Source organism: Oryzias latipes, chromosome 24 (assembly GCF_053564925.1).
Source record: "Oryzias latipes strain Hd-rR chromosome 24, Olatipes_Hd-rR_3.1".
In the NCBI taxonomy this organism is placed as follows: Eukaryota; Metazoa; Chordata; class Actinopteri; order Beloniformes; family Adrianichthyidae; genus Oryzias; species Oryzias latipes.
This window is the reverse complement of record NC_136260.1, coordinates 2,007,656-2,031,886: the sequence shown is the minus strand read 5'-3', so window position 1 is coordinate 2,031,886 and position 24,231 is coordinate 2,007,656. Positions and strand designations below refer to the sequence as shown.

Below are 24,231 nucleotides of genomic sequence, written 5' to 3'. Positions count from 1 at the left end.
TTTATTTTTAGTCTCTAGGTGGCTGGCCATGGTCAGAACGGGACAGAGGATGGAAATTAGCCTAGGCTACAATCCTGCATATTTACAGTGTCTCATTACTTTTAGAGTATTCTACACTGTTTGTTGTATGCATTGTCCCTTAAATAAATAAATACAAATACAAATCTGTTGTACAGGTGGCGTCCAATGACAGCTGGAATTCACTGAACTCCTGAGAGCGGAACATTCCTTTACAAATGTTTGTGAAAACAGTCTGGATGACTGAGTGATGATTTGATACACCTGTGGTCAGATCACGTGATAAGGACACCTGATTCTGATCATCGGGATGGGGGAGCAAATACTTCTGGTAAGATAGTGTAACTTAGTTAAATTGTCATTGTAACTTTTGTATAGAAATTCCTCTCTACCTGCTTTATCCTTTTCAGGATCACAGGGTTGCTGGAGCCTGTCCTGGCTACTGCTGGGTAAAGTTGTGCATTGCATGTGTAATTGCTTGTGTGCCCTGTGACAGACTGGCATAGAATGTGAAAGAAAAGAATTTTCAAACATAAAATATTGAACACGTGCACATAAAACACTGAATCCATCAAGAGGAGTTGGATTCTCCACCATTCTGGATTTGCTCGTGATGAGGGGAGGGCCAGTGTGGGCTTATGCATGAGCTCCTAGCTCAACAACCAACATTTGTTTGACTTCTCCCTAGTGGACTAGAGAGTCGTGTCTCTTGGCCTTGAGGCAGGAGATGAGTCTCTGACTGTAGTTCCACAGGCTGAACAGCAGTTTGGAGTCCCCAACAATCTTGGTGTCTCTTACAAGGGTATTAGAAAAGCCCCCAACGGGGCACTCTATTGTCCTCCTAAAGGAGCCAGTCGATTTGCTGGCGGATAAGGAGGCTGGAAAGACTTGGCAGATCCAAACGTACTGTTAATGGGTCTTTAACTCCCACATCCAGGAGAGTTTCAAACAGATAGCGAGGGAGAGTGGGATCCGAGTGGACCATGTTTTCCACCTCCAGCTGAGTTTTCTGTTCATAGTCTTTATGGACAGAATTTCTAGGCACAGCCAGGGGCTGGACCGGGTCCGGTTTAGGGACCAGACGATTTCCTCTCTGCTGTTTACAGATGATGTAGTCCTGTTTGCTTCATCAACCCAGCATACATTTGGACAGTTTAAAGTGTGAAGCTGCTGGGATGATGGTCAGCACCGCTGAGTCTGAGGCCATTGTTCCTCAACTGGAACACGGTCCAGATACAAACAACCAACATTTGTTTTCTCTGTAGGGTGGCTGGGCGCTCTCTTAGAGATAAAGAGAAAAGCTCGGTCACCCAGAGAGTACTCAAAAAGTACACAGTAACCTGAGTCGATACTTTGTGTGTTAGTACTATATAAAGTACTAGGTAGTACTATCAAGGAATTGTGATCTACTAACTTGAGGAACTGTTTTATTCAACGCCAAGGTCTGCTAAGTTATATCAACGTTACTTGTCTTCTGATATTGGAGTAAATGTTTACTCAAATACATCATCTGGGGGGAAAGTCTTCAGTTTACAGATGAAAACAGCTTTATGGTGATTCCATATCATGCCTTGGTTTCTATTAGATGTGTGGGTCCCCTGTTTTCCAGCAGATCTGGTATAATTGTTACAGCTTAAAATAATAACTTATTCCAATCAGTACTTGAATCCCCCACATTCTTCACCTCTCTCCCTTTTACCCCCCCCCCCCCCCCCACACACACACACACACCTTTCCCCTCTCCCTCCCCACACACACTAAATGTAACAAATAAATAAAAAACAAATAGGGGTTTATACAAATCTACACTCTGGTTTTCTGAAAATACATAACCTCTTTTTGTGATAGTAGAACCAGAACAAGTTAAAAAGAACAAAAAGGTGTGTGGGTTCCCCCTTTTTTGTGTCTGTGTAGAAGGTGACAGACAGGATCGGAGGTGGATCAAGCGATAGACTTTGATTCATTTATGTGAAACATCTGTTTGTGTTTTCGTTTGGCTTTTATTTGTACAAAAAGTTTCAGGAATACAGTAATAGTGAGGAGTTTGGGGCCTGCTTTGTGCTTCGTGTGAGGAGTCAGCTGTCCTTCTGTTGTCCAGCTTCATCAGTTTTTCCAGCGAATTTGCTGAAAGAGGAGAAAAACGTTGGGCTGGACTTGCTGATGTGAATGAAGATGCTGGTTCTCCTCTGCCTTTACCTGGTTGTTGAGCAGATCATCAATCTTCCTCTCGGGGGCCGAGCCTGGCTCCACCTTTCCTCTGTAGGCCACCAGCATCTGCCGGTCTTTCATGTCGCGGAACGTCTGATTGAGACAAGAAAGCTTTAACCAGCGGAGGGCAGCCCTGGCTGATGATGATGAAGAGCGGACTTACGCTGATGACGATGTCATGGCATTTCAGTTTCTGAGCCAAACTGATCCTCAGTTCTGCATCATCAATTAGGGCAACATAGTCTTGTAGCACCTGCCCGAAGTCCAGAAACGGCATGCTCAGCGATTAGTTCAACGACCATTAAATTGGTATGTCTGGCTCCCCCCTCACCTGTGTAGGGGCGGAGTTTCTCTGCAGCACGTCGACAACCCGGTGGAAGCTCAAAGGGGATTTCTTTCTGGTGAAGCCTAACCAGTTCCTGCCCGTAAACAGCGCGTCCACATCCGACCACGCCTTGAGCTTCGCCCTTGCTGCCAGCGCCGTTACAAAGTACTGCTTCTCCGAGATCTGAGGTGACAAGGGGCGGAGTCAGAACTTCAGAGTTCTGTGCTTAGACTTCACAGAGGAAATATTCTCACCTTGAAGGTGCGTCGCACATTCAGAGGGCTGCTGAAGGTCCCCTGCAGATGGAGAACACAACCCTGCATTGTGGCTCTGAGCCCACCTGTGCAGGTGAGCTGCAGGACGAAGCACTCACCTCAGGCTCCCCGTAGTGGTAGAAGCAGCAGTAGTACAGAGTCGTGATCAGAGGCATGTTTAGGATCGAAGCTTTTCTGGGAAACTTCTGGAATATATCCACCTTTCCTCCACGCTCCGCCTGCCGGTCTGCTGCCTGGCAACAACACCAAAGCATCAGACAACCGCTGGACCAATGCAGACCAGATCTGAACGGGTTTCTTACCTCAACGATGATCTGCCTCTCCAGCAGTGTATAGTGATCCTGAACGTGAGTAGAGTCTTCTGCAGAAAATGGAAGGCTGGCAAACAGAAACCGGATTAACATTACTGACTGCAATCAGATTACAGGCGTGGTAACCAAATGAAAGCGGATCAGCTCTTTGATCAGGTCTCTGACCTGAGACAGCTCTTCAGGAAGTCTCGCTTGTTGTTTTCATCTGTGATGATAAGGTGTTCTTTATACTGCAGCAACTGTTTCCATGGAAACACATGAAACAATTCAGCTCAAATGTAATAATACAGGAAAGAATCAGTGTCTCAGTACTACCGAGTACCACATACCGCCATATCTTCTGTCCTGCCTAGAGCCCTAAGGACAACAAAGGCGTCAGATTTGTGACGTGCATGCTGCTGTGTTCAGGTGTGTTCATACCTGAGCAGCTCAAGCAGCAGCTTTTGCTCTCTGCTCTCAGTCAGGTAGTGGATGAAATGCCTCAGAGCCGTCTGCCTGGACTGCAGCTCACGAAACAGAACCTCTGAGCCGGAAAGGAAGGGCGTCAGCCAGAAACCCAGATCCATCCTGACAGAACTCATCCAGGAAACTCACCTTTACGTAGAGACCTCTTTAGGTGAATTAAAACCTTGAGACAAATGGAGACATCAGCTGTTAAGAAATCTGAGACGGCATGTAAGGTTTCTGATGAAAGGTATTAGAGCATTGAAGTTACTGCAGTTATGACGTTCCCATCATGAGCGGCGACTGCAAAGTCCAGCAGCAGCAGTTTGTCCTGCAGTGAACGGAACTTCTCCAGAGACACTGCCTGAACAAAGAACAAGTCCACTTAAGTACGCTAGAGTAAGCTAAACTATGGCAGTGAAGTACGCTAGAGTAAGCTTAACTATGGTAGTGAAGTACGCTAGAGTAAGCTAAACTATGGCAATGAAGTACGCTAGAGTAAGCTGAACTATGGTAGTGAAGTACGCTAGAGTAAGCTAAACTATGGTAGTGAAGTACGCTAGAGTAGGCTGAACTATGGTAGTGAAGTACGCTACAGTAAGCTAAACTATGGTAGTGAAGTAGGCTAGAGTTAGCTGAACTATGGTAATGAAGTATGCTAGAGTTAGCTGAACTATGGTAGTGAAGTACGCTAGAGTAAGCTAAACTATGGTAGTGAAGTACGCTAGAGTAAGCTGAACTATGGTAGTGAAGTAGGCTAGAGTTAGCTGAACTATGGTAATGAAGTATGCTAGAGTTAGCTGAACTATGGTAGTGAAGTACGCTAGAGTAAGCTAAACTATGGTAGTGAAGTACGCTATAGTAAGCTAAACTATGGTAGTGAAGTACGCTAGAGTAAGCCGAACTATGGCAGTGAAATACGCTAGAGTAAGCTGAACTATGGCAGTGAAATACGCTAGAGTAAGCTGAACTATGGCAGTGAAATACGCTAGAGTAAGCTGAACTATGGCAGTGAAGTACGCTAGAGTAAGCTAAACTATGGTAGTGAAGTATGCTAGAGTAAGCTAAACTATGGTAGTGAAGTACGATAGAGTAAGCTGAACTATGGCAGTGAAATACGCTATAGTAAGCTGAACTATGGTAGTGAAGTACGCTATAGTAAGCTGAACTATGGTAGTGAAGTACGCTATAGTAAGCTGAACTATGGTAGTGAAGTACGCTACAGTAAGCTAAACTATGGTAGTGAAGTACGCTATTGTAAGCTGAACTATGGTAGTGAAGTACGCTACAGTAAGCTAAACTATGGTAGTGAAGTACGCTATAGTAAGCTAAACTATGGTAGTGAAGTACGCTACAGTAAGCTAAACTATGGTAGTGAAGTACGCTAGAGTAAGCTAAACTATGGTAGTGAAGTACGCTAGAGTAAGCTAAACTATGGTAGTGAAGTACGCTAGAGTAAGCTAAACTATGGTAGTGAAGTACGCTAGAGTAAGCTGAACTATGGTAGTGAAGTACGCTACAGTAAGCTGAACTATGGTAGTGAAGTACGCTACAGTAAGCTGAACTATGGTAGTGAAGTACGCTACAGTAAGCTGAACTATGGTAGTGAAGTACGCTATAGTAAGCTGAACTATGGTAGTGAAGTACGCTAGAGTAAGCTAAACTATGGTAGTGAAGTACGCTATAGTAAGCTAAACTATGGTAGTGAAGTACGCTATAGTAAGCTGAACTATGGTAGTGAAGTACGCTATAGTAAGCTGAACTATGGTAGTCAAGTACGCTACAGTAAGCTAAACTATGGTAGTGAAGTACGCTACAGTAAGCTAAACTATGGTAGTGAAGTACGCTACAGTAAGCTAAACTATGGTAGTGAAGTACGCTAGAGTAAGCTAAACTATGGCAATGAAGTACGCTAGAGTAAGCTGAACTATGGTAGTGAAGTACGCTAGAGTAAGCTAAACTATGGTAGTGAAGTACGCTAGAGTAGGCTGAACTATGGTAGTGAAGTACGCTACAGTAAGCTAAACTATGGTAGTGAAGTAGGCTAGAGTTAGCTGAACTATGGTAATGAAGTATGCTAGAGTTAGCTGAACTATGGTAGTGAAGTACGCTAGAGTAAGCTAAACTATGGTAGTGAAGTACGCTAGAGTAAGCTGAACTATGGTAGTGAAGTAGGCTAGAGTTAGCTGAACTATGGTAATGAAGTATGCTAGAGTTAGCTGAACTATGGTAGTGAAGTACGCTAGAGTAAGCTAAACTATGGTAGTGAAGTACGCTATAGTAAGCTAAACTATGGTAGTGAAGTACGCTAGAGTAAGCCGAACTATGGCAGTGAAATACGCTAGAGTAAGCTGAACTATGGCAGTGAAATACGCTAGAGTAAGCTGAACTATGGCAGTGAAATACGCTAGAGTAAGCTGAACTATGGCAGTGAAGTACGCTAGAGTAAGCTAAACTATGGTAGTGAAGTATGCTAGAGTAAGCTAAACTATGGTAGTGAAGTACGATAGAGTAAGCTGAACTATGGCAGTGAAATACGCTATAGTAAGCTGAACTATGGTAGTGAAGTACGCTATAGTAAGCTGAACTATGGTAGTGAAGTACGCTATAGTAAGCTGAACTATGGTAGTGAAGTACGCTACAGTAAGCTAAACTATGGTAGTGAAGTACGCTATTGTAAGCTGAACTATGGTAGTGAAGTACGCTACAGTAAGCTAAACTATGGTAGTGAAGTACGCTATAGTAAGCTAAACTATGGTAGTGAAGTACGCTACAGTAAGCTAAACTATGGTAGTGAAGTACGCTAGAGTAAGCTAAACTATGGTAGTGAAGTACGCTAGAGTAAGCTAAACTATGGTAGTGAAGTACGCTAGAGTAAGCTAAACTATGGTAGTGAAGTACGCTAGAGTAAGCTGAACTATGGTAGTGAAGTACGCTACAGTAAGCTGAACTATGGTAGTGAAGTACGCTACAGTAAGCTGAACTATGGTAGTGAAGTACGCTACAGTAAGCTGAACTATGGTAGTGAAGTACGCTATAGTAAGCTGAACTATGGTAGTGAAGTACGCTAGAGTAAGCTAAACTATGGTAGTGAAGTACGCTATAGTAAGCTAAACTATGGTAGTGAAGTACGCTATAGTAAGCTGAACTATGGTAGTGAAGTACGCTATAGTAAGCTGAACTATGGTAGTCAAGTACGCTACAGTAAGCTAAACTATGGTAGTGAAGTACGCTACAGTAAGCTAAACTATGGTAGTGAAGTACGCTACAGTAAGCTAAACTATGGTAGTGAAGTACGCTAGAGTAAGCTAAACTATGGTAGTGAAGTACGCTAGAGTAAGCTAAACTATGGTAGTGAAGTACGCTAGAGTAAGCTAAACTATGGTAGTGAAGTACAATTTGGTAAGCTAAACTATGGTAGTGAAGTACGTTATAGTAAGCTGAACTATGGTAGTGAAGTACGCTACAGTAAGCTAAACTATGGTAGTGAAGTATGCTAGAGTTAGCTGAACTATGGTAGTGAAGTATGCTAGAGTTAGCTGAACTATGGTAGTGAAGTGCGCTAGAGTAAGCTAAACTATGGTAGTGAAGTACGCTATAGTAAGCTAAACTATGGTAGTGAAGTACGCTAGAGTAAGCTAAACTATGGTAGTGAAGTATGCTAGAGTTAGCTGAACTATGGTAGTGAAGTACGCTAGAGTAAGCTAAACTATGGCAGTGAAATACGCTATAGTAAGCTGAACTATGGTAGTGAAGTACGCTAGAGTTAGCTGAACTATGGTAGTGAAGTACGCTATAGTAAGCTAAACTATGGTAGTGAAGTACGCTATAGTAAGCTGAACTATGGTAGTGAAGTACGCTATAGTAAGCTGAACTATGGTAGTGAAGTACGCTACAGTAAGCTAAACTATGGTAGTGAAGTATGCTATTGTAAGCTGAACTATGGTAGTGAAGTACGCTACAGTAAGCTAAACTATGGTAGTGAAGTACGCTACAGTAAGCTAAACTATGGTAGTGAAGTACGCTACAGTAAGCTAAACTATGGTAGTGAAGTACGCTAGAGTAAGCTAAACTATGGTAGTGAAGTACGCTAGAGTAAGCTAAACTATGGTAGTGAAGTACGCTAGAGTAAGCTAAACTATGGTAGTGAAGTACGCTAGAGTAAGCTGAACTATGGTAGTGAAGTACGCTACAGTAAGCTGAACTATGGTAGTGAAGTACGCTACAGTAAGCTGAACTATGGTAGTGAAGTACGCTACAGTAAGCTGAACTATGGTAGTGAAGTACGCTAGAGTAAGCTAAACTATGGTAGTGAAGTACGCTATAGTAAGCTAAACTATGGTAGTGAAGTACGCTATAGTAAGCTGAACTATGTTAGTGAAGTACCTTATAGTAAGCTGAACCATGGTAGTCAAGTACGCTACAGTAAGCTAAACTATGGTAGTGAAGTACGCTATAGTAAGCTGAACTATGGTAGTGAAGTACGCTACAGTAAGCTAAACTATGGTAGTGAAGTACGCTCTAGTAAGCTAAACTATGGTAGTGAAGTACGCTAGAGTAAGCTAAACTATGGTAGTGAAGTACGCTAGAGTAAGCTAAACTATGGTAGTGAAGTACGCTACAGTAAGCTAAACTATGGTAGTGAAGTACGCTATAGTAAGCTAAACTATGGTAGTGAAGTATGCTAGAGTTAGCTGAACTATGGTAGTGAAGTATGCTAGAGTTAGCTGAACTATGGTAGTGAAGTACGCTAGAGTAAGCTAAACTATGGTAGTGAAGTACGCTATAGTAAGCTAAACTATGGTAGTGAAGTACGCTAGAGTAAGCTAAACTATGGTAGTGAAGTATGCTAGAGTTAGCTGAACTATGGTAGTGAAGTACGCTAGAGTAAGCTAAACTATGGCAGTGAAATACGCTATAGTAAGCTGAACTATGGTAGTGAAGTACGCTAGAGTTAGCTGAACTATGGTAGTGAAGTACGCTATAGTAAGCTAAACTATGGTAGTGAAGTACGCTATAGTAAGCTGAACTATGGTAGTGAAGTACGCTATAGTAAGCTGAACTATGGTAGTGAAGTACGCTACAGTAAGCTAAACTATGGTAGTGAAGTATGCTATTGTAAGCTGAACTATGGTAGTGAAGTACGCTACAGTAAGCTAAACTATGGTAGTGAAGTACGCTACAGTAAGCTAAACTATGGTAGTGAAGTACGCTACAGTAAGCTAAACTATGGTAGTGAAGTACGCTAGAGTAAGCTAAACTATGGTAGTGAAGTACGCTAGAGTAAGCTAAACTATGGTAGTGAAGTACGCTAGAGTAAGCTAAACTATGGTAGTGAAGTACGCTAGAGTAAGCTGAACTATGGTAGTGAAGTACGCTACAGTAAGCTGAACTATGGTAGTGAAGTACGCTACAGTAAGCTGAACTATGGTAGTGAAGTACGCTACAGTAAGCTGAACTATGGTAGTGAAGTACGCTAGAGTAAGCTAAACTATGGTAGTGAAGTACGCTATAGTAAGCTAAACTATGGTAGTGAAGTACGCTATAGTAAGCTGAACTATGGTAGTGAAGTACCTTATAGTAAGCTGAACCATGGTAGTCAAGTACGCTACAGTAAGCTAAACTATGGTAGTGAAGTACGCTATAGTAAGCTGAACTATGGTAGTGAAGTACGCTACAGTAAGCTAAACTATGGTAGTGAAGTACGCTCTAGTAAGCTAAACTATGGTAGTGAAGTACGCTAGAGTAAGCTAAACTATGGTAGTGAAGTACGCTAGAGTAAGCTAAACTATGGTAGTGAAGTACGCTAGAGTAAGCTAAACTATGGTAGTAAAGTACGCTATAGTAAGCTAAACTATGGTAGTGAAGTACGTTATAGTAAGCTGAACTATGGTAGTGAAGTACGCTACAGTAAGCTAAACTATGGTAGTGAAGTACGCTATAGTAAGCTGAACTATGGTAGTGAAGTATGCTAGAGTAAGCTAAACTATGGTAGTGAAGTACGCTAGAGTAAGCTAAACTATGGTAGTGAAGTACGCTAGAGTAAGCTAAACTATGGTAGTGAAGTACGCTTGAGTAAGCTAAACTATGGTAGTGAAGTACGTTATAGTAAGCTGAACTATGGTAGTGAAGTACGCTAGAGTAAGCTAAACTATGATAGTGAAGTACGCTACAGTAAGCTGAACTATGGTAGTATACGCCGAGGTATGGCAAACAGTGTACTTAGAACCATAGAAGTACACTAGAGTTTAAACTGAAGAGCTCCAGAGTATGTAAGAGAATACAAAAGAATACTTAAGTGTGTGAAAGTAAGTTGGATTACACTCCAGCATCCTGAAGTATGCTTCCATGTACACTAATTTAGAGCAGAGTAAACAGAATTATTCTAAAGATCACAACAGTAAACTAGTGTGTGATGAATAGGCTAGTGTATGCTATAGTAAAGTACATTATTAATTACTACAGCAGGCTAAAGTATTCTGAAATACACCAGACAATGTCAAAATACTTGAAAGTACACAACAGTAGACTAAAGCTAGAAATACTGTAGAGCAGGGGTGTCAGAATCCAGCCCTCGAGGGACGGTATCCAACATGTTTTCCAACCAACCACTGTAGCTCCTCTCCTCATTGGCCAAACACACCTGATCTGGGTGAACAGCAGCAGATAAGGCAGGATTTCTGAAAAAACGGCCCCAGAGGCCTGGAGTTTGACACCCTGCTCTAGAGTCTCCTGAAGTACGCCACAGCAGAGGTCCCAAAGCCCCGGAGTGCTGACCAGCACAGGTCTGTGAGTCTATTGGTACCAGTCTGCATAAATTACAAGCTAGTAATCCATGAATAGTCTACTTTCACACACTTTAGATCAGTGTTTTTCAACCAGTGTGCCGCGGCACACTAGTGTGCCGTGGGAGATGGTCAAGTGTGCCGTGGGAAATTGCCCTCATTAACTGATCTAAAACATTTCCCATCTCCAGGATCTCAGTTCTTTGTTCATCCCAACAGGCCCTGATAAAACACTAAGAAATTGGGAATATGAAAGATCATAAAATACTTTTTTCTTTGTGTTTATTTGATTCTATTAAATACATTTTGATAAGGATGACGATACCGTGATTTAGCCGCAGCTTCAGCTGTGTTAGGAAATGTTGCGCCCCTTTAACTGTCTCCACCAATAAGTCTTGGGATCTTAATCACATGTCATCATTCTGACCAATCAGAAGTGGTTAAAGTCTTCACTTCCTTGTTCTGAATTCTGCTGAAAAGTCTCTCAGTTCTAAGAAAAATACCAGCTAAAGCTCGTCTTTAGCGGTGTAGCTTTCCACAGAATCCGGTGTCGGACTGTGGAAAAAGTGAACAAAACAATGAAGCTCAGAGACGCTAGTCTGTCTGCGTTCGGCGGATTTTTGAACTACATCTCCCATGATGCATTTGGTTATTAAAGTGACAGTGTGAGCGTCTGGGTGCACGACTCTCTCCTCTTAACGTTGTGAAACAACGACCTCAAATCAAACAGTTTTTAAATTATTTAACTTAACTTTTATTACATCTTTAAAAAACAGCTGCAGCTTCCAGCTTTTTCTGCCACAATTATCACAGAAAATGCATGTGAGATCATGAAGGGACTGTGGATCAATACAGACTGAGTTTCTCCTTTTTTTTTTTTTTTTTTTTGAATGCCGGTGTGCCGCGGGATTTTTGTCGAGGTTGAAGTGTGCCGTGGCTCAAAAAAGGTTGAAAAACACTGCTTTAGAGCACCTAACTGAACTAGTGTGTTTCTTCATGCATTGACACATTCTCGCCTACTGTAGAATTCTCTAGAGCAGAGGTCCTTTTTGCACATATGGGTTTAAAGTCAGAGAATATTTTACAGACAGACCTTTAAAGTGTGTCAAATAAATACAACACAATAAAATTATATGACAACCACAATAACTATTATTTATTTTAATTATGATTATGATAATAATGAAGCAATTGTTTTTAGAACTTTATTAGCAGCATCCTCTCAATATTAGATTATAGATAGATATATATATAGACTGCAATGTATGTGTGTATATTGTGTTTATATTGTGTATTTTTCTTTTTTCTTTATATATCGCTCTCTGAACCTGTACTGTTGCTGCAACACGGAAATTTCCCCATCGTGGGACTAATAAAGGAATATCTTATCTTATCTTATATTATATTAGAGGCGGCTGCTGCATATATGCAGAGTAGGCTTGACGTGTGGGAACAACTGTCACAATAAATCCATATTTTGGGTGAAGACTCCTAGTTTTGTCTGTTAAATAAAGATCTTTTTAAGCCACCACACTGGCTTTTTTGCACAAAGAAACTTTCAAAAGGTGCTTGGTGGTTTTAGTTAACTTTACTAGCTCAGGGGTTTCAATTTAGCGGTTGTGTATTATGCCAACGCGCCGCTTTAAGAAGGTAGTGGGCGTAGATAACAAAGGTGACTGAGACAAACATCCTGGTCTGGAGGAGAGAATCTGAGAGTTTCTTCAAAATAAACATCCTACAAATTCAGACACTACATCAACTGGTAAAGATGTCATTTTGTGTAAGTCACTCACGGACCGGTGAGGTCAGTGGCAAAAGGGTTGGGGACTCCTGCTGTAGAACACTGGAGTATGTTCATGTATCTTGAAATACATTGAAGTATAATACTGAACACTGAACTAAGCTTAAGTACACAGACATAAACTAAAAACAAGAAATTATTCGGCTTTAATACACTGAAGTTAGGGGTGTAACGATTCATTTTAACAAGGATTCGATTCATCTCATAGTTTGTGGTTGCCAAACCGATTCCTGGGATCTGATCCGATGGGTTCATTTTAAATAATTTGATTTCTTCCAGATCATCAAGTGGAAATGAAATCTGTGTCCAAACAAACAAGTAAACTAGAATGAATGTCAAATCCATTCACATGTTAGTTTCCTAAAGTTCACCACTGTTGTTTTTCCATATCCAAAGAATCCAAAGGGAACATTCTTAGAACATTCTAGACACTGGATGGTCACATGACTTTATTCAGTCTTTCCACACATTGGACTGGAATGATGGACTGATCCGTGTTTGATGACATCACATGTGTGTTGATGGCTGTGATTGGTCGCTTTTACCTTATAATAAAATAAACTTCTGTACCTCAATCCAGATGGTATTTTCCAAGATTGATTCATAGATTTATTTCATTTTGAAATGATTTCTTAATAGTATAGCTCAATTTAATTTGATTAACATCTTGCCTCAGACAGATCGATCTGGTTGGATAAACAGATTGTTACACCCCTAACTAAAGCAGACTACACTGGAGTACAACAAACTCCCCAAAGTTATGCTAAATTATACTGAAGTACTTTGCAGCTATGAAGTACATGTATGTGCAGTTTGTCACCTTTCCTTGCAGCAGCCTTTGAACCGTTTCTTCCGGCGACCAGTCGCAGACATAATCCTAACCGGACAGTGACATCATCAGAACCAGAGTAAATGCCTTCATCTGTAACCAAATGATAGAAGTGCACCTTGTATTCAGATTTAGGTTTTCGTAACTCGGGAGCGTAGATCCGGACAGAGTCACTGAATGCTGAAACAAAGGAGGAGTGGAGTTAGCTTCTAAATGCAGTACTAGTAAACTGACCCCCCCCCTCCCCAGTTCTTTTGATTGAACTGCAGCTCCATTTTTAGCATGTTTAGGAGCATGGTTTTTGATTGGCAGGTGGGTGGGCATAGCAGTAATTGCCATTTTCAGAATGTTGTTGAGGTGGGTGGAGTCAACGCCCCTGGGCATGCGGTCCCCCTTTCTCAAAGTCTCTCTTTTGTTCTGCAGAACCAGATGGGTTCATCAGAGATTCTCATGCGTTTATATGTCTACAGTTCAGCCCATCTATAAGCAGCTGACATGAAACCACTTTTGAGGTGACCTTGCAAGAAATACAAAAGAATAAGGATTGTCAAAAGGTTTCTTCAAAGGGCTCCATCATCTGTGGTCATCACATCAGACAATCCTCTTTCTCTGATTTGGGGATCCCTCAACAGACCTGACAGTGGCCTTAAGTCTTAAAATGATGCATGTTTCCATCACTGACCGTCGGAGAAGCTCTGGAAGTTTTCTGATTTTGCTTTTCCTGCAGGCAGACAGATGTAAGTCAGATGTTTGTCTGTCTGGGTCACATGACCCGTTCCCACCACATACCTCTGAACAGGGAGCTCAGAGAGAGTCCGGAGTGACTTTTGTTAAGGGTTGATGGTTCTGTTGGGATTCTGGGGAAGGCGGGTTCTCTGTCTATCTTCTGATTGGACCCTGCCATCTCTTTGATGGACCAGGAGATACCTGAAAAACCAATCCCTAGGTCATATCCCTGCAGCCAGTCACAAAGCAGGACCCCCCCCCACCTTAAGGTGACTTACTGCCAACTGGCTCTCCACTCCAGCTGACCTTCTCCGTGTCATCATCATCATCTTCCTCCACCAGCTGCCGAATGCTGTTAACCGCCTGCTTTGACTCCTTCAGCTATCACAGCACAGTCCTGATTCAACCAACTTTATTCACCCCCACTTCAGTAACACAACAGAAACCCACAACCCTCATCAGAGCACCTTCACTTAGTGATGGATTATTTTTGTAGAGATTGTTAAACCGAACAGAGAAACCTAAGGCTGTCTTGGTTTGGACTTCTAAGAAAAATAAACATCAACTGAAGAACCTGAAAAACCCAAAGATGTCAAAACAAATCTATGGCTCTCCAATGAACCCAGAGAACCCCAAAGGAACTTGAAGAGCATAAAAGGATCATTTCACATCTCTGAAGAAATCTGAAAGATCTAAAGAAACAAAAAGGGCGAAGGATGCAGAGTGACACTGAGATCCCCAAAGAACCTTAAGAGACTAAGGAGACCTCACAAACCCAAAGAACCCTATGGGACCCAGAGGAACTCTGAAGGAGTCTAGACCTGGACACATCAGAAAACAGACAAAGGAGTCTGAGTGACTTCACTTAAAAGCATCTTACCCTGCTGAGCTCTTCATCTTCGTCCTCGAAAGTGAAAGCCTTGAACTTGGAACTGTGCCAGTACTCTTCCTCATCCGCCTTGCTCCTCATCATCTGTTTGCAGAGACAGAATCCGCTTCAGAGACATTGGTCACCACTCTGTCATTCTTTGAGGTTGGTGGGTTTTCAAAATAAGGGGCTGTAAGCAGGGGGGTCCACAACAATTGGTGGAGGTTCTTCTAAAAGAACATACAGTGGAAATATACACCTGCTGCCTGGAAACACTGCAGTGAGAGCGCTGCTGGGAAGGCGTGACATGAGCCTTCTGCAGTGATGCTTGTGGATTTTCACCTCAAACTCAGATCACACATGCAGCCTAAAAACAACCATGGAAAACTTAGTCGGAAGAACCAAACCCAACCAAAGGGTTGCTGGTTGAATTTCCTGCTGCCAAAGTTACGAGTCTTTGAAAAAGACACACTGCTGCAGGCAGTTTCATTCCGGCTTTCGGAATGTCACGGAACGTAACGGCGCTTCGAGGATGAATCCGTTTGAAAGGATGGATCCCAAACGTCATGGAAGAGGCCGAACCAAAGTGGTGAAGTGGAGATGGTTCTGTTTTGGAGGTTAGAGGCACCTGAAAGACATCGCTGTCTGTACCTGGGCCTCAGCTGTGTTGCATGTTTGACCTTTTTCCCCTTAATCCACCTGCTGCAGTTACTGCAACTCATCTCTACAGTGAGCTCAGTCTAAGTCTGGGGTGTTGGAGGAAGAGGCAGCGGCTCGTGGAGCGGTCAGTTTCCTCAGACCACAGACTGACAGTCTTAGCTCCAAAAGGAAGAGGTCCTGAAGATTTGGCGGAGTCGCAGCTTTACGTGGGCTTTTCCACAGGAAGGATGAGACTCTCCACAAGCCTTCAGAGCCACAGCAGACGGAGGAAGTCTTCACGGAGTCCAAGGAAACAATACTGACAGGATTTAACAGGAAGCTCCATCATGGTCAGGACTTCCGCTGAGCACCTGCGCCGGAAAGGACGGTCTGCTGCCTCTTCTTCATCATCTTCATCAGTCAGACCGTCTGCAGACTCAACCCCCGCTGTCCGCTTCAGCCCCCCCCCCCCCCCCCGCCAGCCTCGGTGTCGTGAGACGTTGTTTGTTGTTTACAGATAAGGTAAAGAAGAGCTGACGTGAAAATATTTGGGCACCCGCAATTGAGATGCTAGCATGCTAGCAGGCTAACAAACATCTCCTGACGAACGTAGTGACGTAAACATGACGACAGCTGACACGAACAACAGACACAATCAGACTAATTGATAACTGATGCCAACCTCTACGGTGCAGACGACACCTCCAGCTGTTGCTCCTCTTCCTCCAGCTGTTGCTCCTCTTCCTCCTGACTGATTCTTCTTTGAGGGTGGGCGGCGACTCCCCTCCTCCCTCAGAGGGGAAACAGCGCCCCCTCTGGTCGCAGCGGAACCTCCTCCCGGCCACACGGCCCTGAAGGGGTCCGCGTTGACATGCAGATGTTTTCTGCTCTTCCGCCCATTAACCTGGTATTTATCAGTAAAAACCAGACGTTCATGGTTTTTTTCATCTCCATCATGAAACTCAATAGTTTCCGCGAAGAAAACCACGTCAGTCATACCTAAGAGCTCACCTGTGGGAGGAGCCAATGCCTTTGTGAGTACACCCATTGACTGGACAAAATACTCGTGTCAGTGGTCCACTGAGACGGGGCGGGGGTGCCAGATGCAGAAGTCCCTCCTGGAAAAATCCATTTGACTTCCACTCTCTGCAGGGTCCCGGGTTGGCAGAGACCCCACTGGACTCCAAGCTTCTGCATTTTTCATGCTAAAAGGTACGTTTAGCTGCATCCTTTTTGAGCTCAGATGATCTTTTTTTTTGCATTCATTTAAACATTATGTCTCTGCAGCTCACAGAACTTGTGAACAGATCTTAACTGACATTTTCTCTCAGGCATTTTCAATAACAGTCTAGAATCTGGAAGAGGGGAGTTTGGAAAAGCCGCCTCCCTAAACCCAGGAAGAGTCCTGGGATTAGGGAGGCTGTCAGGACGGCTTTTGTTTGGGAGAGTTGTGCCAAATTGTGTTTGTGAGTGTTGCTGCGTTTAGCCTTGTGTTGTAGATTTGTTGAATGGAGATGAAACTGTTCTGACTACATGGATCGTTCCAATAAGAAATTTCCCCCAGTCTGGAACCATTTTGATCTTTTGATAGCAAAAAAGTCAACATTTTTCACCTTTGGACATTGTTTGCTTTTAGTTTTTGAATGAAACATGCGTCTATCCTTTTCTGTAAGAAAGTTGAATTGATTTCAGATAAATGAACCTTATTTTATTGTAGGCATTAAGAGAAGTGTCAACTCCACAGAGCATCAAAAAGAACACTTCATCAACGCTGAGGCATTATAGAGCTTAACATCTCCATCCGCTCATCCAGGACCGGGTCTGTGGGGGCAGCAGAAGATGCCCGGGCTTCCCTCCAGCTCCCCTGGTGGGCACGTGTTAGAGCCTAACTTGTCAGACAATATGCAGATCCTCATGTGAGTATCTCACAAATATGTTGATTAAGAATAGTTTATTACACACCGAAGGCTTTGTGTGACTCTGCTATATTGTTTGTAAAATGACAGATCTTTAAAGGAAATATTTCCTTTAGTGTTCAGTTCCTAACCAGCAGAGGAGGCCGTGGTGAAGATGATCAAAGACTGTCAGCCACTCATCACTGTTGAAAAGGAGGGATTGTTGGATCCTGGAGCTCATTGCAGCTTCATATGTTCTACCAAAAGAGATCATCTTGGAGCAAAAACTTGTCGTCTCACTGAAATGTCTGAATGAATCCACTTTTAGTCTGTTATTCTGTATGATTGAACACCAAAGTCATAGGTTAACAGAGTACTTGGCAACATACATGTTAAACTTTATTTTGCTGACATGTCCATTCATTGGCTTTTCAAAGTGTCACATTTCAAATTCAACAGATTTTTTGCATCCACTAGATATCCTCCTAGAGCGCTTGAGCGAACTAACTGGATGAAAGTTTCATCACTTCATGAAGCTTCATCTGCCCATCACTAGTGTCACAGTTTGGATAATGTGTCACACTTCTTGAGGCATTATCCCATCTCTAGTGAGGAGAGTCATACCTTAAACATGCTTGAGCGTCGATGGGAGCTCCTGATGCCAGAGTTCTCTTTCTTGGCTACAAACAAAACTTTATTGAGACCCCAAACCAGGCCCATAGGGAGAGAGCATCTCCATACTTACCAGAGAGCACAGCAGGTTGGTCACCAAGAAATGGGCACTTGACCGCCCGTAACCCTTGTGCTATCCTAGGCACTTTAACACTGGGAGTTGGGTCATCTAGACCCACTAGACAGTGCTCTGAACCTTTTTTCTTCAATGATTTGTGATCTTCACTGGTGTCCATGAAATCTTTCCACCTTTATCCACCTTTGTCATGGTAGGGAGAACACCTCAATGGAAGGGGGGGGGGGGGGCATCTAAAATAGCACAAGGGTTAATCCCTTAATCCCCTGATTACCTAGGAGGGGTAATCAGGGGATTGACTGCAGCTGGGAAGCATGTTCCTGCTACACAGTGGGCAGTGTTGATAAAAAAAATAATCTTCAGAGACTCTGAACCACCTCATCATGTCATTTGCAAATGGTCAAATGTGCATTGGACTCAGTGTGACTGATTGAGAAAACGTTGCTTTGAGCCCCATTTTATAACAAACATGATGCCCAAACTCGATGGATAAAGAAGTGGACCCTAAAATGCAACAACTTAAGACAGCAGGTTGATTCAATGAGCTGCAGAGGCGAGAAGTAGCAGGAGACGAGGCAGGAGGCGGTGTGGTCTGCTACTGGGCAACAATGAGCAGAATAGTGCAAAATCCCTCACAGTCCTTTGCTGTTGGGTCAGGCAGAATCCGTGAAATGAGGGACAAGCAAAGTTCAGAATCCATGTGTTAATGGATAGCAGAAGTACCAACAAATGAGGACAACAGGTATGGAAGCGTTTCTGTACCATAATTAAAAATAAAAGTACACAGCTTTTCGGGACTATGTAGCATCAGTTACACCTTCTGTGGTCCTCCTTTGGACGCACTGCAGTTCGTTGAAACTTTCCCCCGGACGATTAGCTATCTTCGGACCTGCAGCCGGATCGCCGAAGGCGGAAGTGCTGACCTTAAAAACTAAACCATATGAATTTGTGTTTCAAGTGATGACCAGACAAAATAAAGGCTGATGTAATTCCCACCGTGTGGACAGTGGGGGCTTCCAAAGGAGGCTGTGGTCCCAAACGCACAAGGCAGAAATGCTGCTACGTAGTCCTGAGAAGCTGTGAACAATCATCAGAAGTTCACAACCATCACAAAGCCCTCTTCTCTGCCGCTAACACAAAGCTCCACTGCTGCTAGTATGTCTGTGTCTCTTAGCAGCCGGACACACAGGGATAGCTCTGACGTCATCGCCCCGCCTCCCCGCTGGAAATGCAAATTCTAATTGAATTATGTGACAACGTTCGCAGGGTGAATGTGAAAATGAAAATGCAATCCCCTCTTTGCATTTTCATTTTAATTATGACACAGAATAAGCGTTTTTTAGGTAGAAATGAAAAAGCATTTTGAAGTATTTTTAATTTTGAGTCATTAGATGCAGCTACATTTTGAAAATGAAAAAAGCAGTTCTATTTATCCATTTTAATTGTCAAGTTAGACATTTCTAAATGAATTCAGCAAAATTCATTACCAGAGAACTTTTTGAAAATGAAATGTCAAATACCATTTTCATTATCATTTTAATTAAGTGACAGAATAAACGGTTTTGAAGAAGAAAATGAAAAAGCATTTTAGTGGATTGCTTTTTCATTTTCATTTTGAGTCAAAAAATGCAGTTTCATTTAGAAAATGAAAAGGCGTTTCTGGTTTTGACTTTTATTTTTAATTATGCTTCAAAATCGCTTCCATAGACAGGATCCAATTACCACGACACACAAAGAACTAGCCATCAATCAAACTGTGTCTGATTGATGGTTCCTGGTAGCCTTTTATTTTAGGGACATACCGGCTGTGTGTCTCTCATTCAGACTCAATTTTTCCTGTTTAATTCCTGTAATTCTTTTCTGGAAAATGCATGTCCTCTTAATTTATACATTATACCTCTCTTGTTTTAGGCAAAAACGGAATTTTCTTTGACTACTTTGGTCTTCATGTTAGAGAAGGAAGCATTTTCTTTAATGTGGAATTGTGGGACATAGCAAACCCTGCTAAACCTGATCTGACAGTGCTCCACATTCTGTTGCTACTGCTTTCCACAAAAGTCTGAAATGCTCCATGTGAAACTGAAGCTTGGTTGAGAGTTTCATCTGCAGTCACAAAGTACTTTTACATGTGTAAATGGAATATAAAAACTAGCCCCACAGGTCCACAATGGGCAAACATTGGAGCAAGATTTTGATAAATATCTTTGTGTGCAAATGTACACACTTGTTTTCCAACGGGGGAAACCAGTCTATTTCATTCTATTTCTATCAGGTCAAATCAGGTGACTAGTCCAGCTGATTGAAGGCTGAATAATGTTGTCATAGGTTTTGGTTAGGAGGAGCCAGTTTAGCTCGTGCTGGTTTGCGGCGCCTTCCGTCCGTGAAACCCGGGTTCGACTCCGGGCTGCTCCCTGTTCCCTTCTCCACCTCTGCCGGTTCCAAGCCCGGCTTGAGAAGGTTGCGTCAGGAAGGGCATCCGGCGTAAAACATTGCCAAATTTACCATGCGACTTGTTCGCTGTGGCGACCCCTGATGGGAGAAGCCGAAAGTGGAAGAGGTTTTGGTTAGGAGCTTTAGACGAACATATTGACATTACATGGACGACTCTCTAGATACCCTCTATCTGTGAGACTTATTTTGAAAGGCCCCACAGGAAGTGTAGGGTTCATCTTTCAGCTGCTCTCAGTCAAGAGACCCCCCCCCCCCCTCCTTGTGCTGTCGGCAGACAGACAGTCATTGCAACATTAAGTCTTCATCTTCAGTCCAAACGGATCACACATCTGCGAGCATTCATGGCAAAATGGGGGGAAGGAGATCCTCGCTGGATTGTTGAGGAGAGAGCTGATGCAACAAATGTCAACAACTGGCACTGGTCAGTGTTCTTCTGCTGTGGTTTGTGTTGTTGTGATGAGTCTGGAGACTGTCAGGAGGAGGGGGGCTCCGTACTTTTTGTTTAAAACATCGGTGAAGGAGGCTTAGTTTGTCTTCAACATTTTTCTTCACTTAGTAGTTATAACGTTTGACTTTCATCTGAGTTTGAATCAAGTTTTTGAATCAATGCCTGGGGTAGGGGCTCTTCTTTCCTGTTGAATGAAACCAGGAATTCACTGCTGTCATGGAAACCCCACATAACAGTAACAGATTATGGAGGTTCTGTGGGATATTTTGAGATGAGTTATTCTTGTGTGTTAAGAGTATCATGTGTCCCAGCAGTGGGTTGGGTACGTGTCCAGTTCTTTTTAAAGGCTCTGATGTCAGAGGTGGGTGGGTCTCCAGAACTTCAGGAACAGCTGAGACTCACGCTTCATCACCCCCCCTCCCTACTGCAGGACAGAAAGGGATGTCTCTGCCTGGTCTTCAGATCGCCTACGTCAGCTCCTGCTCAGCATTCGGGTGGAGGGACCTGAAGGAGTCTGCCTGATGACTGAGGTCAGCAAGTTAGATGGAGAAGCCTCCATCAACAACCGCAAAGGAAAACTCTTCTTCTTCTACGAGTGGCAGCTGAAGGCCAGCTGGCTGGGTCAGTGACGTCACTGAAGATGTCTGACTATGAATATCCCCACCACTGACTTTGACTTCATCCTGCTGTTTACACATCCACCTGTCATTTATTCATCAACCCCCCTCCCCCATTTGTCAATTCCTTTATTGATTTGTTCATCTATTCTTCGATATCTCTAGTTCTATCTACAAAGGAAGTGGTGTTTCTGATTTTTACAAAATTGTTCTTATTTTCCCTCTTCAGGAACATCAGTTGGTGGAGTGAAGTACAGAGGTACTGTAGAGGTCTCCAACCTGTCCGACGAGAACGATGAAGATGACCTGGATGTGCGTCAGGCTCCTAGGGACTCAGCATACGTACAATTGTATTCATCTCTGTAATGAGCATGCTCCTGTCCAGATCAATGTGTCTCTGTGTAAGGATCAGCCCAACACACCACTCCTTGACCTCATGAAAAGGACAGGGGTTAAAGAGGTCCGCAGAGTTCTGACCAAGTACGTTCAGGACCTTAAATCAGGTTTGTTACTCAGCTGTCACGAGGACCTGCTCCTCAGAACCCTGTAGTAACAGTGACCTTTGAACTTACAGAGTTTAGTCAGGGGATGATTCTTCCAACTGCTGATGGGAAAGATCCATCAGTTCCTGCAAAAGCCAAGCGGAACTTTGTCAAAACCAGAACTCAGGTAGAGGTGGCTGGTATTTCTAACCCAGCACTGGCTAATGGTAAACTGGTAAGAGTGTTGACTCATCTTTGCTTTCCTGAAGATTACCCCATCTCAAAAGAGCTTGTCCAGCCCGACCCAAACTTCCACAGGAGTCCTTATCCCAACCTGTGGGTTCAACCTTCAAGAAAGTTTCCGGACTTCTGCTGAAGAACTTTATGAGACCTTTATCAACCAAGAGGTACCAAACCGGATTGACCAAAGTCACATTCACTGTTGTTGTGTGAACCAGCAGCATTTAGAGCTACTAAGTTAGAAACACAAGCGCTCACTCTAGTCAAAGAAAGCAGTTACACGGCCACACTGCTGTATTGTAGAACAGTTGTGGTGTAGTTCTTCTTGGGCCTAGCCCAAAGTTAAACACAGTCCCAAGTCTGGGAGTGGGCTTGGGAAACAATGTCCAGCTCTCAAGGATGCTGCACTATTCCTACATGCCCACTGGCCTAGAAGACGAGCTAAAGCTGATTCCTGGTCCACACTGGATGGAGATGGGCATACAGGTGTGGGATTTGGCACATATCTTTGGGTCTTACTTGAGCGCTGATTAAGTGAAACTTCACCCAACCATGTTATTACGGCAGCAGCACACCGGGAACTCGGTGTGACGGTGCTCCCAGACTGTAGTGAGTCCTGTCAGCACCTCTATCTGGGCCTTAACTTAAAGTCCAGAAGTAGCAGTAATGGTCCAGTTCCCTGCAATGCCTGTTCTCTGCACAGTTTGTGCAAGTTTTTACAAGACTGCCGGCAGCTGTGGACAGCAGGAAAGGCGGGAAGTTCTGGCATCTGGATGGAAGTGTCCACGGAGAGTTCACAGAGCTGGTGAGGTCACCTAACCAACCAATCACATGTCAGCATGTTATAGGTCATACAGTATGCTCAGATCACCATGGCTGCTGTATGTGTAGGTGCCCCACCAGCGCATTCACATGAAGTGGCGCTTCAGGACGTGGCCCAGTGGTGAGTCCACCTGAAGGATGCTGTGGTGGTTTGAATGTGTGCTCGGCTTACTGCGCACTTTCCTTCAGAACACTTTGCTGCTGTCAGTCTGGAGCTGGAGGATCATGGAGATGAGACGGAGCTGAGAATGGAGTGCCGAGGGGTCCCTGCAGGCCAAGAGGGGTCCACCGAGGAGGGTTGGAAGCGCTTCTACTTTAATGCTATTAAGCAAGCCTTTGGATACTGAGCCGTTGATCCCTATGGCTCGTCTGTCAGGCTCCCTATCAGACTGTTCAGGGAAATCATGTTCATCTTGTTGCTGAGCAGCAGGATGAAGTGCTGCTCAGTCACTTCATCACTGCTGAAGCACGTTGTTCACCTTTTGGGGTTGTCACAGTGACTCGGTCCGGATACCCTTCCTGACCCAACCCTGTATTTGGGTTGGGTCAGGGAGACCCAGACAGGCAGCAGGATGAAGGCTCTTGCCTGAGGACCCACACTGGATTTGTTTTTTGTTTTCTGCCAACTGAGCCATCCAGCTGCTCATCACCGTTAAAGCACATTGAATGTCATTAGATGGACACACAATGACATGCTCCACTCCTCAGTGTTTTCACTCCCCCTTCACTCACACACATCTGGGATCAACAGTCAAGCAGGTGTCAGACGCCAGGCACAAATATTTCAACATTTCTGTACATTTATTTTTTCTACAAATCCTTTCTTTTTTAATATCTAAGAAGTGTCGCTTGAACATCTCAGAACATCTCAGCAGAGGGTCCCTGCATTTAAAAGGTGAAACCAGCAACCCTCTTCTCTGACTTAGTCTGCTTTAAAAGCGTGGAGTCTGATTAAAAAATGATTATCAGCTTCATTTCTGGTTTCTGAAAGAATGTTCTGGTGGGTTCTAACACACTGAAGACACACTGTGTATGTGTACGTTTTTGTTTTCAATTTACATTCAAATATAACATGAAATAAACGCTTGATTCAGAATAAAATCCGATTAAAACCAGTTCATCAGAAAATGGAAAACATTTTTGGACACTTGAACTTTGACCCCTGCAGTATCCTCAGCCTGGACGGAGATTATTCCTACAGTGGGGGGGCTCAGGGGGCGGGGCTAAAATACCTCTTCCTCCTCTGCCTCACAGCCATAATCTGCCAATCACAAAAAAGCAGTCAGTGACCGTCCAAAT

At 43.4% G+C, this 24,231-nt stretch overlaps 3 protein-coding genes across 11 annotated transcripts in view; 1 reads left to right on the top strand and 2 right to left on the bottom strand.

Annotated features, from left to right (window-relative positions):
- Positions 1 to 1,998: 1,998 nt before the first annotated feature.
- Positions 1,999 to 16,441, bottom strand: vipas39 (VPS33B interacting protein, apical-basolateral polarity regulator, spe-39 homolog). Of its 3 annotated transcripts, XM_020714620.1 has the most exons (21): positions 16,241 to 16,441; positions 15,912 to 16,133; positions 14,603 to 14,695; positions 14,001 to 14,103; positions 13,786 to 13,923; positions 13,679 to 13,717; positions 13,115 to 13,176; positions 12,988 to 13,044; positions 9,904 to 9,936; positions 3,853 to 3,945; positions 3,732 to 3,765; positions 3,558 to 3,660; positions 3,467 to 3,494; positions 3,303 to 3,376; positions 3,129 to 3,204; positions 2,925 to 3,059; positions 2,806 to 2,847; positions 2,558 to 2,734; positions 2,390 to 2,479; positions 2,215 to 2,319; positions 1,999 to 2,142 (listed from the first exon to the last, which is right to left on the bottom strand). In XM_020714620.1, exons 1-21 carry the CDS (start codon positions 16,424 to 16,426, stop codon positions 2,122 to 2,124), a joined length of 1,911 nt encoding a protein of 636 aa, XP_020570279.1. In that variant the 5' UTR covers positions 16,427 to 16,441; the 3' UTR covers positions 1,999 to 2,121. The 3 variants fall into 3 exon arrangements, with proteins under 3 accessions (XP_020570279.1, XP_020570280.1, XP_078799219.1); XM_020714621.1 differs by lacking the exon at positions 9,904 to 9,936; XM_078943093.1 differs by lacking the exons at positions 15,912 to 16,133; positions 16,241 to 16,441 and adding an exon at positions 15,242 to 15,380.
- LOC101174068 (activator of HSP90 ATPase activity 1) lies at positions 16,124 to 24,047 on the top strand. 5 transcript variants are annotated; one of them, XM_011492125.4, is made up of 11 exons: positions 16,124 to 16,263; positions 16,382 to 16,441; positions 17,043 to 17,145; positions 21,202 to 21,392; positions 21,618 to 21,700; positions 21,774 to 21,891; positions 21,963 to 22,057; positions 22,140 to 22,277; positions 22,814 to 22,915; positions 23,002 to 23,053; positions 23,122 to 24,047. In XM_011492125.4, the coding sequence occupies exons 2-11, from the start codon at positions 16,432 to 16,434 to the stop codon at positions 23,277 to 23,279; spliced, it is 1,050 nt and encodes a 349-aa protein (XP_011490427.1). In that variant the 5' UTR covers positions 16,124 to 16,263; positions 16,382 to 16,431; the 3' UTR covers positions 23,280 to 24,047. The 5 variants fall into 5 exon arrangements, with proteins under 5 accessions (XP_011490427.1, XP_011490428.1, XP_011490429.1 ...); XM_011492126.4 differs by having other exon boundaries at positions 16,974 to 17,145; XM_011492127.4 differs by having other exon boundaries at positions 16,947 to 17,145.
- The window catches only part of brf1b (BRF1 general transcription factor IIIB subunit b), a 28,674-nt gene continuing 28,157 nt past the window's right edge, over positions 23,715 to 24,231 (bottom strand). For all 3 annotated transcript variants that reach the window (XM_004084010.5, XM_011492124.4, XM_078943092.1), the window contains one exon: positions 23,715 to 24,193. In XM_004084010.5, coding sequence (XP_004084058.1) covers positions 24,156 to 24,193 — 38 coding nt within the window. In that variant the 3' untranslated portion in view covers positions 23,715 to 24,155. The remainder of the gene's footprint in view (positions 24,194 to 24,231) is intronic.

What these genes read in the sequence shown, in the direction of transcription:
- vipas39 (XM_020714620.1), bottom strand. Translation starts at nt 16,426, where the DNA reads ATGCAGAAGCTTGGAGTCCAGTGGGGTCTCTGCCAACCCGGGACCCTG. An exon ending in GCAGGACAGAAGATATGGCG is followed by an intron (nt 3,377 to 3,466) that starts GTATGTGGTACT and finishes CCATGGAAACAG; the next exon opens with TTGCTGCAGTATAAAGAACA. An exon ending in ACCACTACGGGGAGCCTGAG is followed by an intron (nt 2,848 to 2,924) that starts GTGAGTGCTTCG and finishes CTCCATCTGCAG; the next exon opens with GGGACCTTCAGCAGCCCTCT.
- LOC101174068 (XM_011492125.4), top strand. An exon ending in GACAATATGCAGATCCTCAT is followed by an intron (nt 17,146 to 21,201) that starts GTGAGTATCTCA and finishes TCCCTACTGCAG; the next exon opens with GACAGAAAGGGATGTCTCTG. An exon ending in CTTCAGGACGTGGCCCAGTG is followed by an intron (nt 23,054 to 23,121) that starts GTGAGTCCACCT and finishes ACTTTCCTTCAG; the next exon opens with AACACTTTGCTGCTGTCAGT.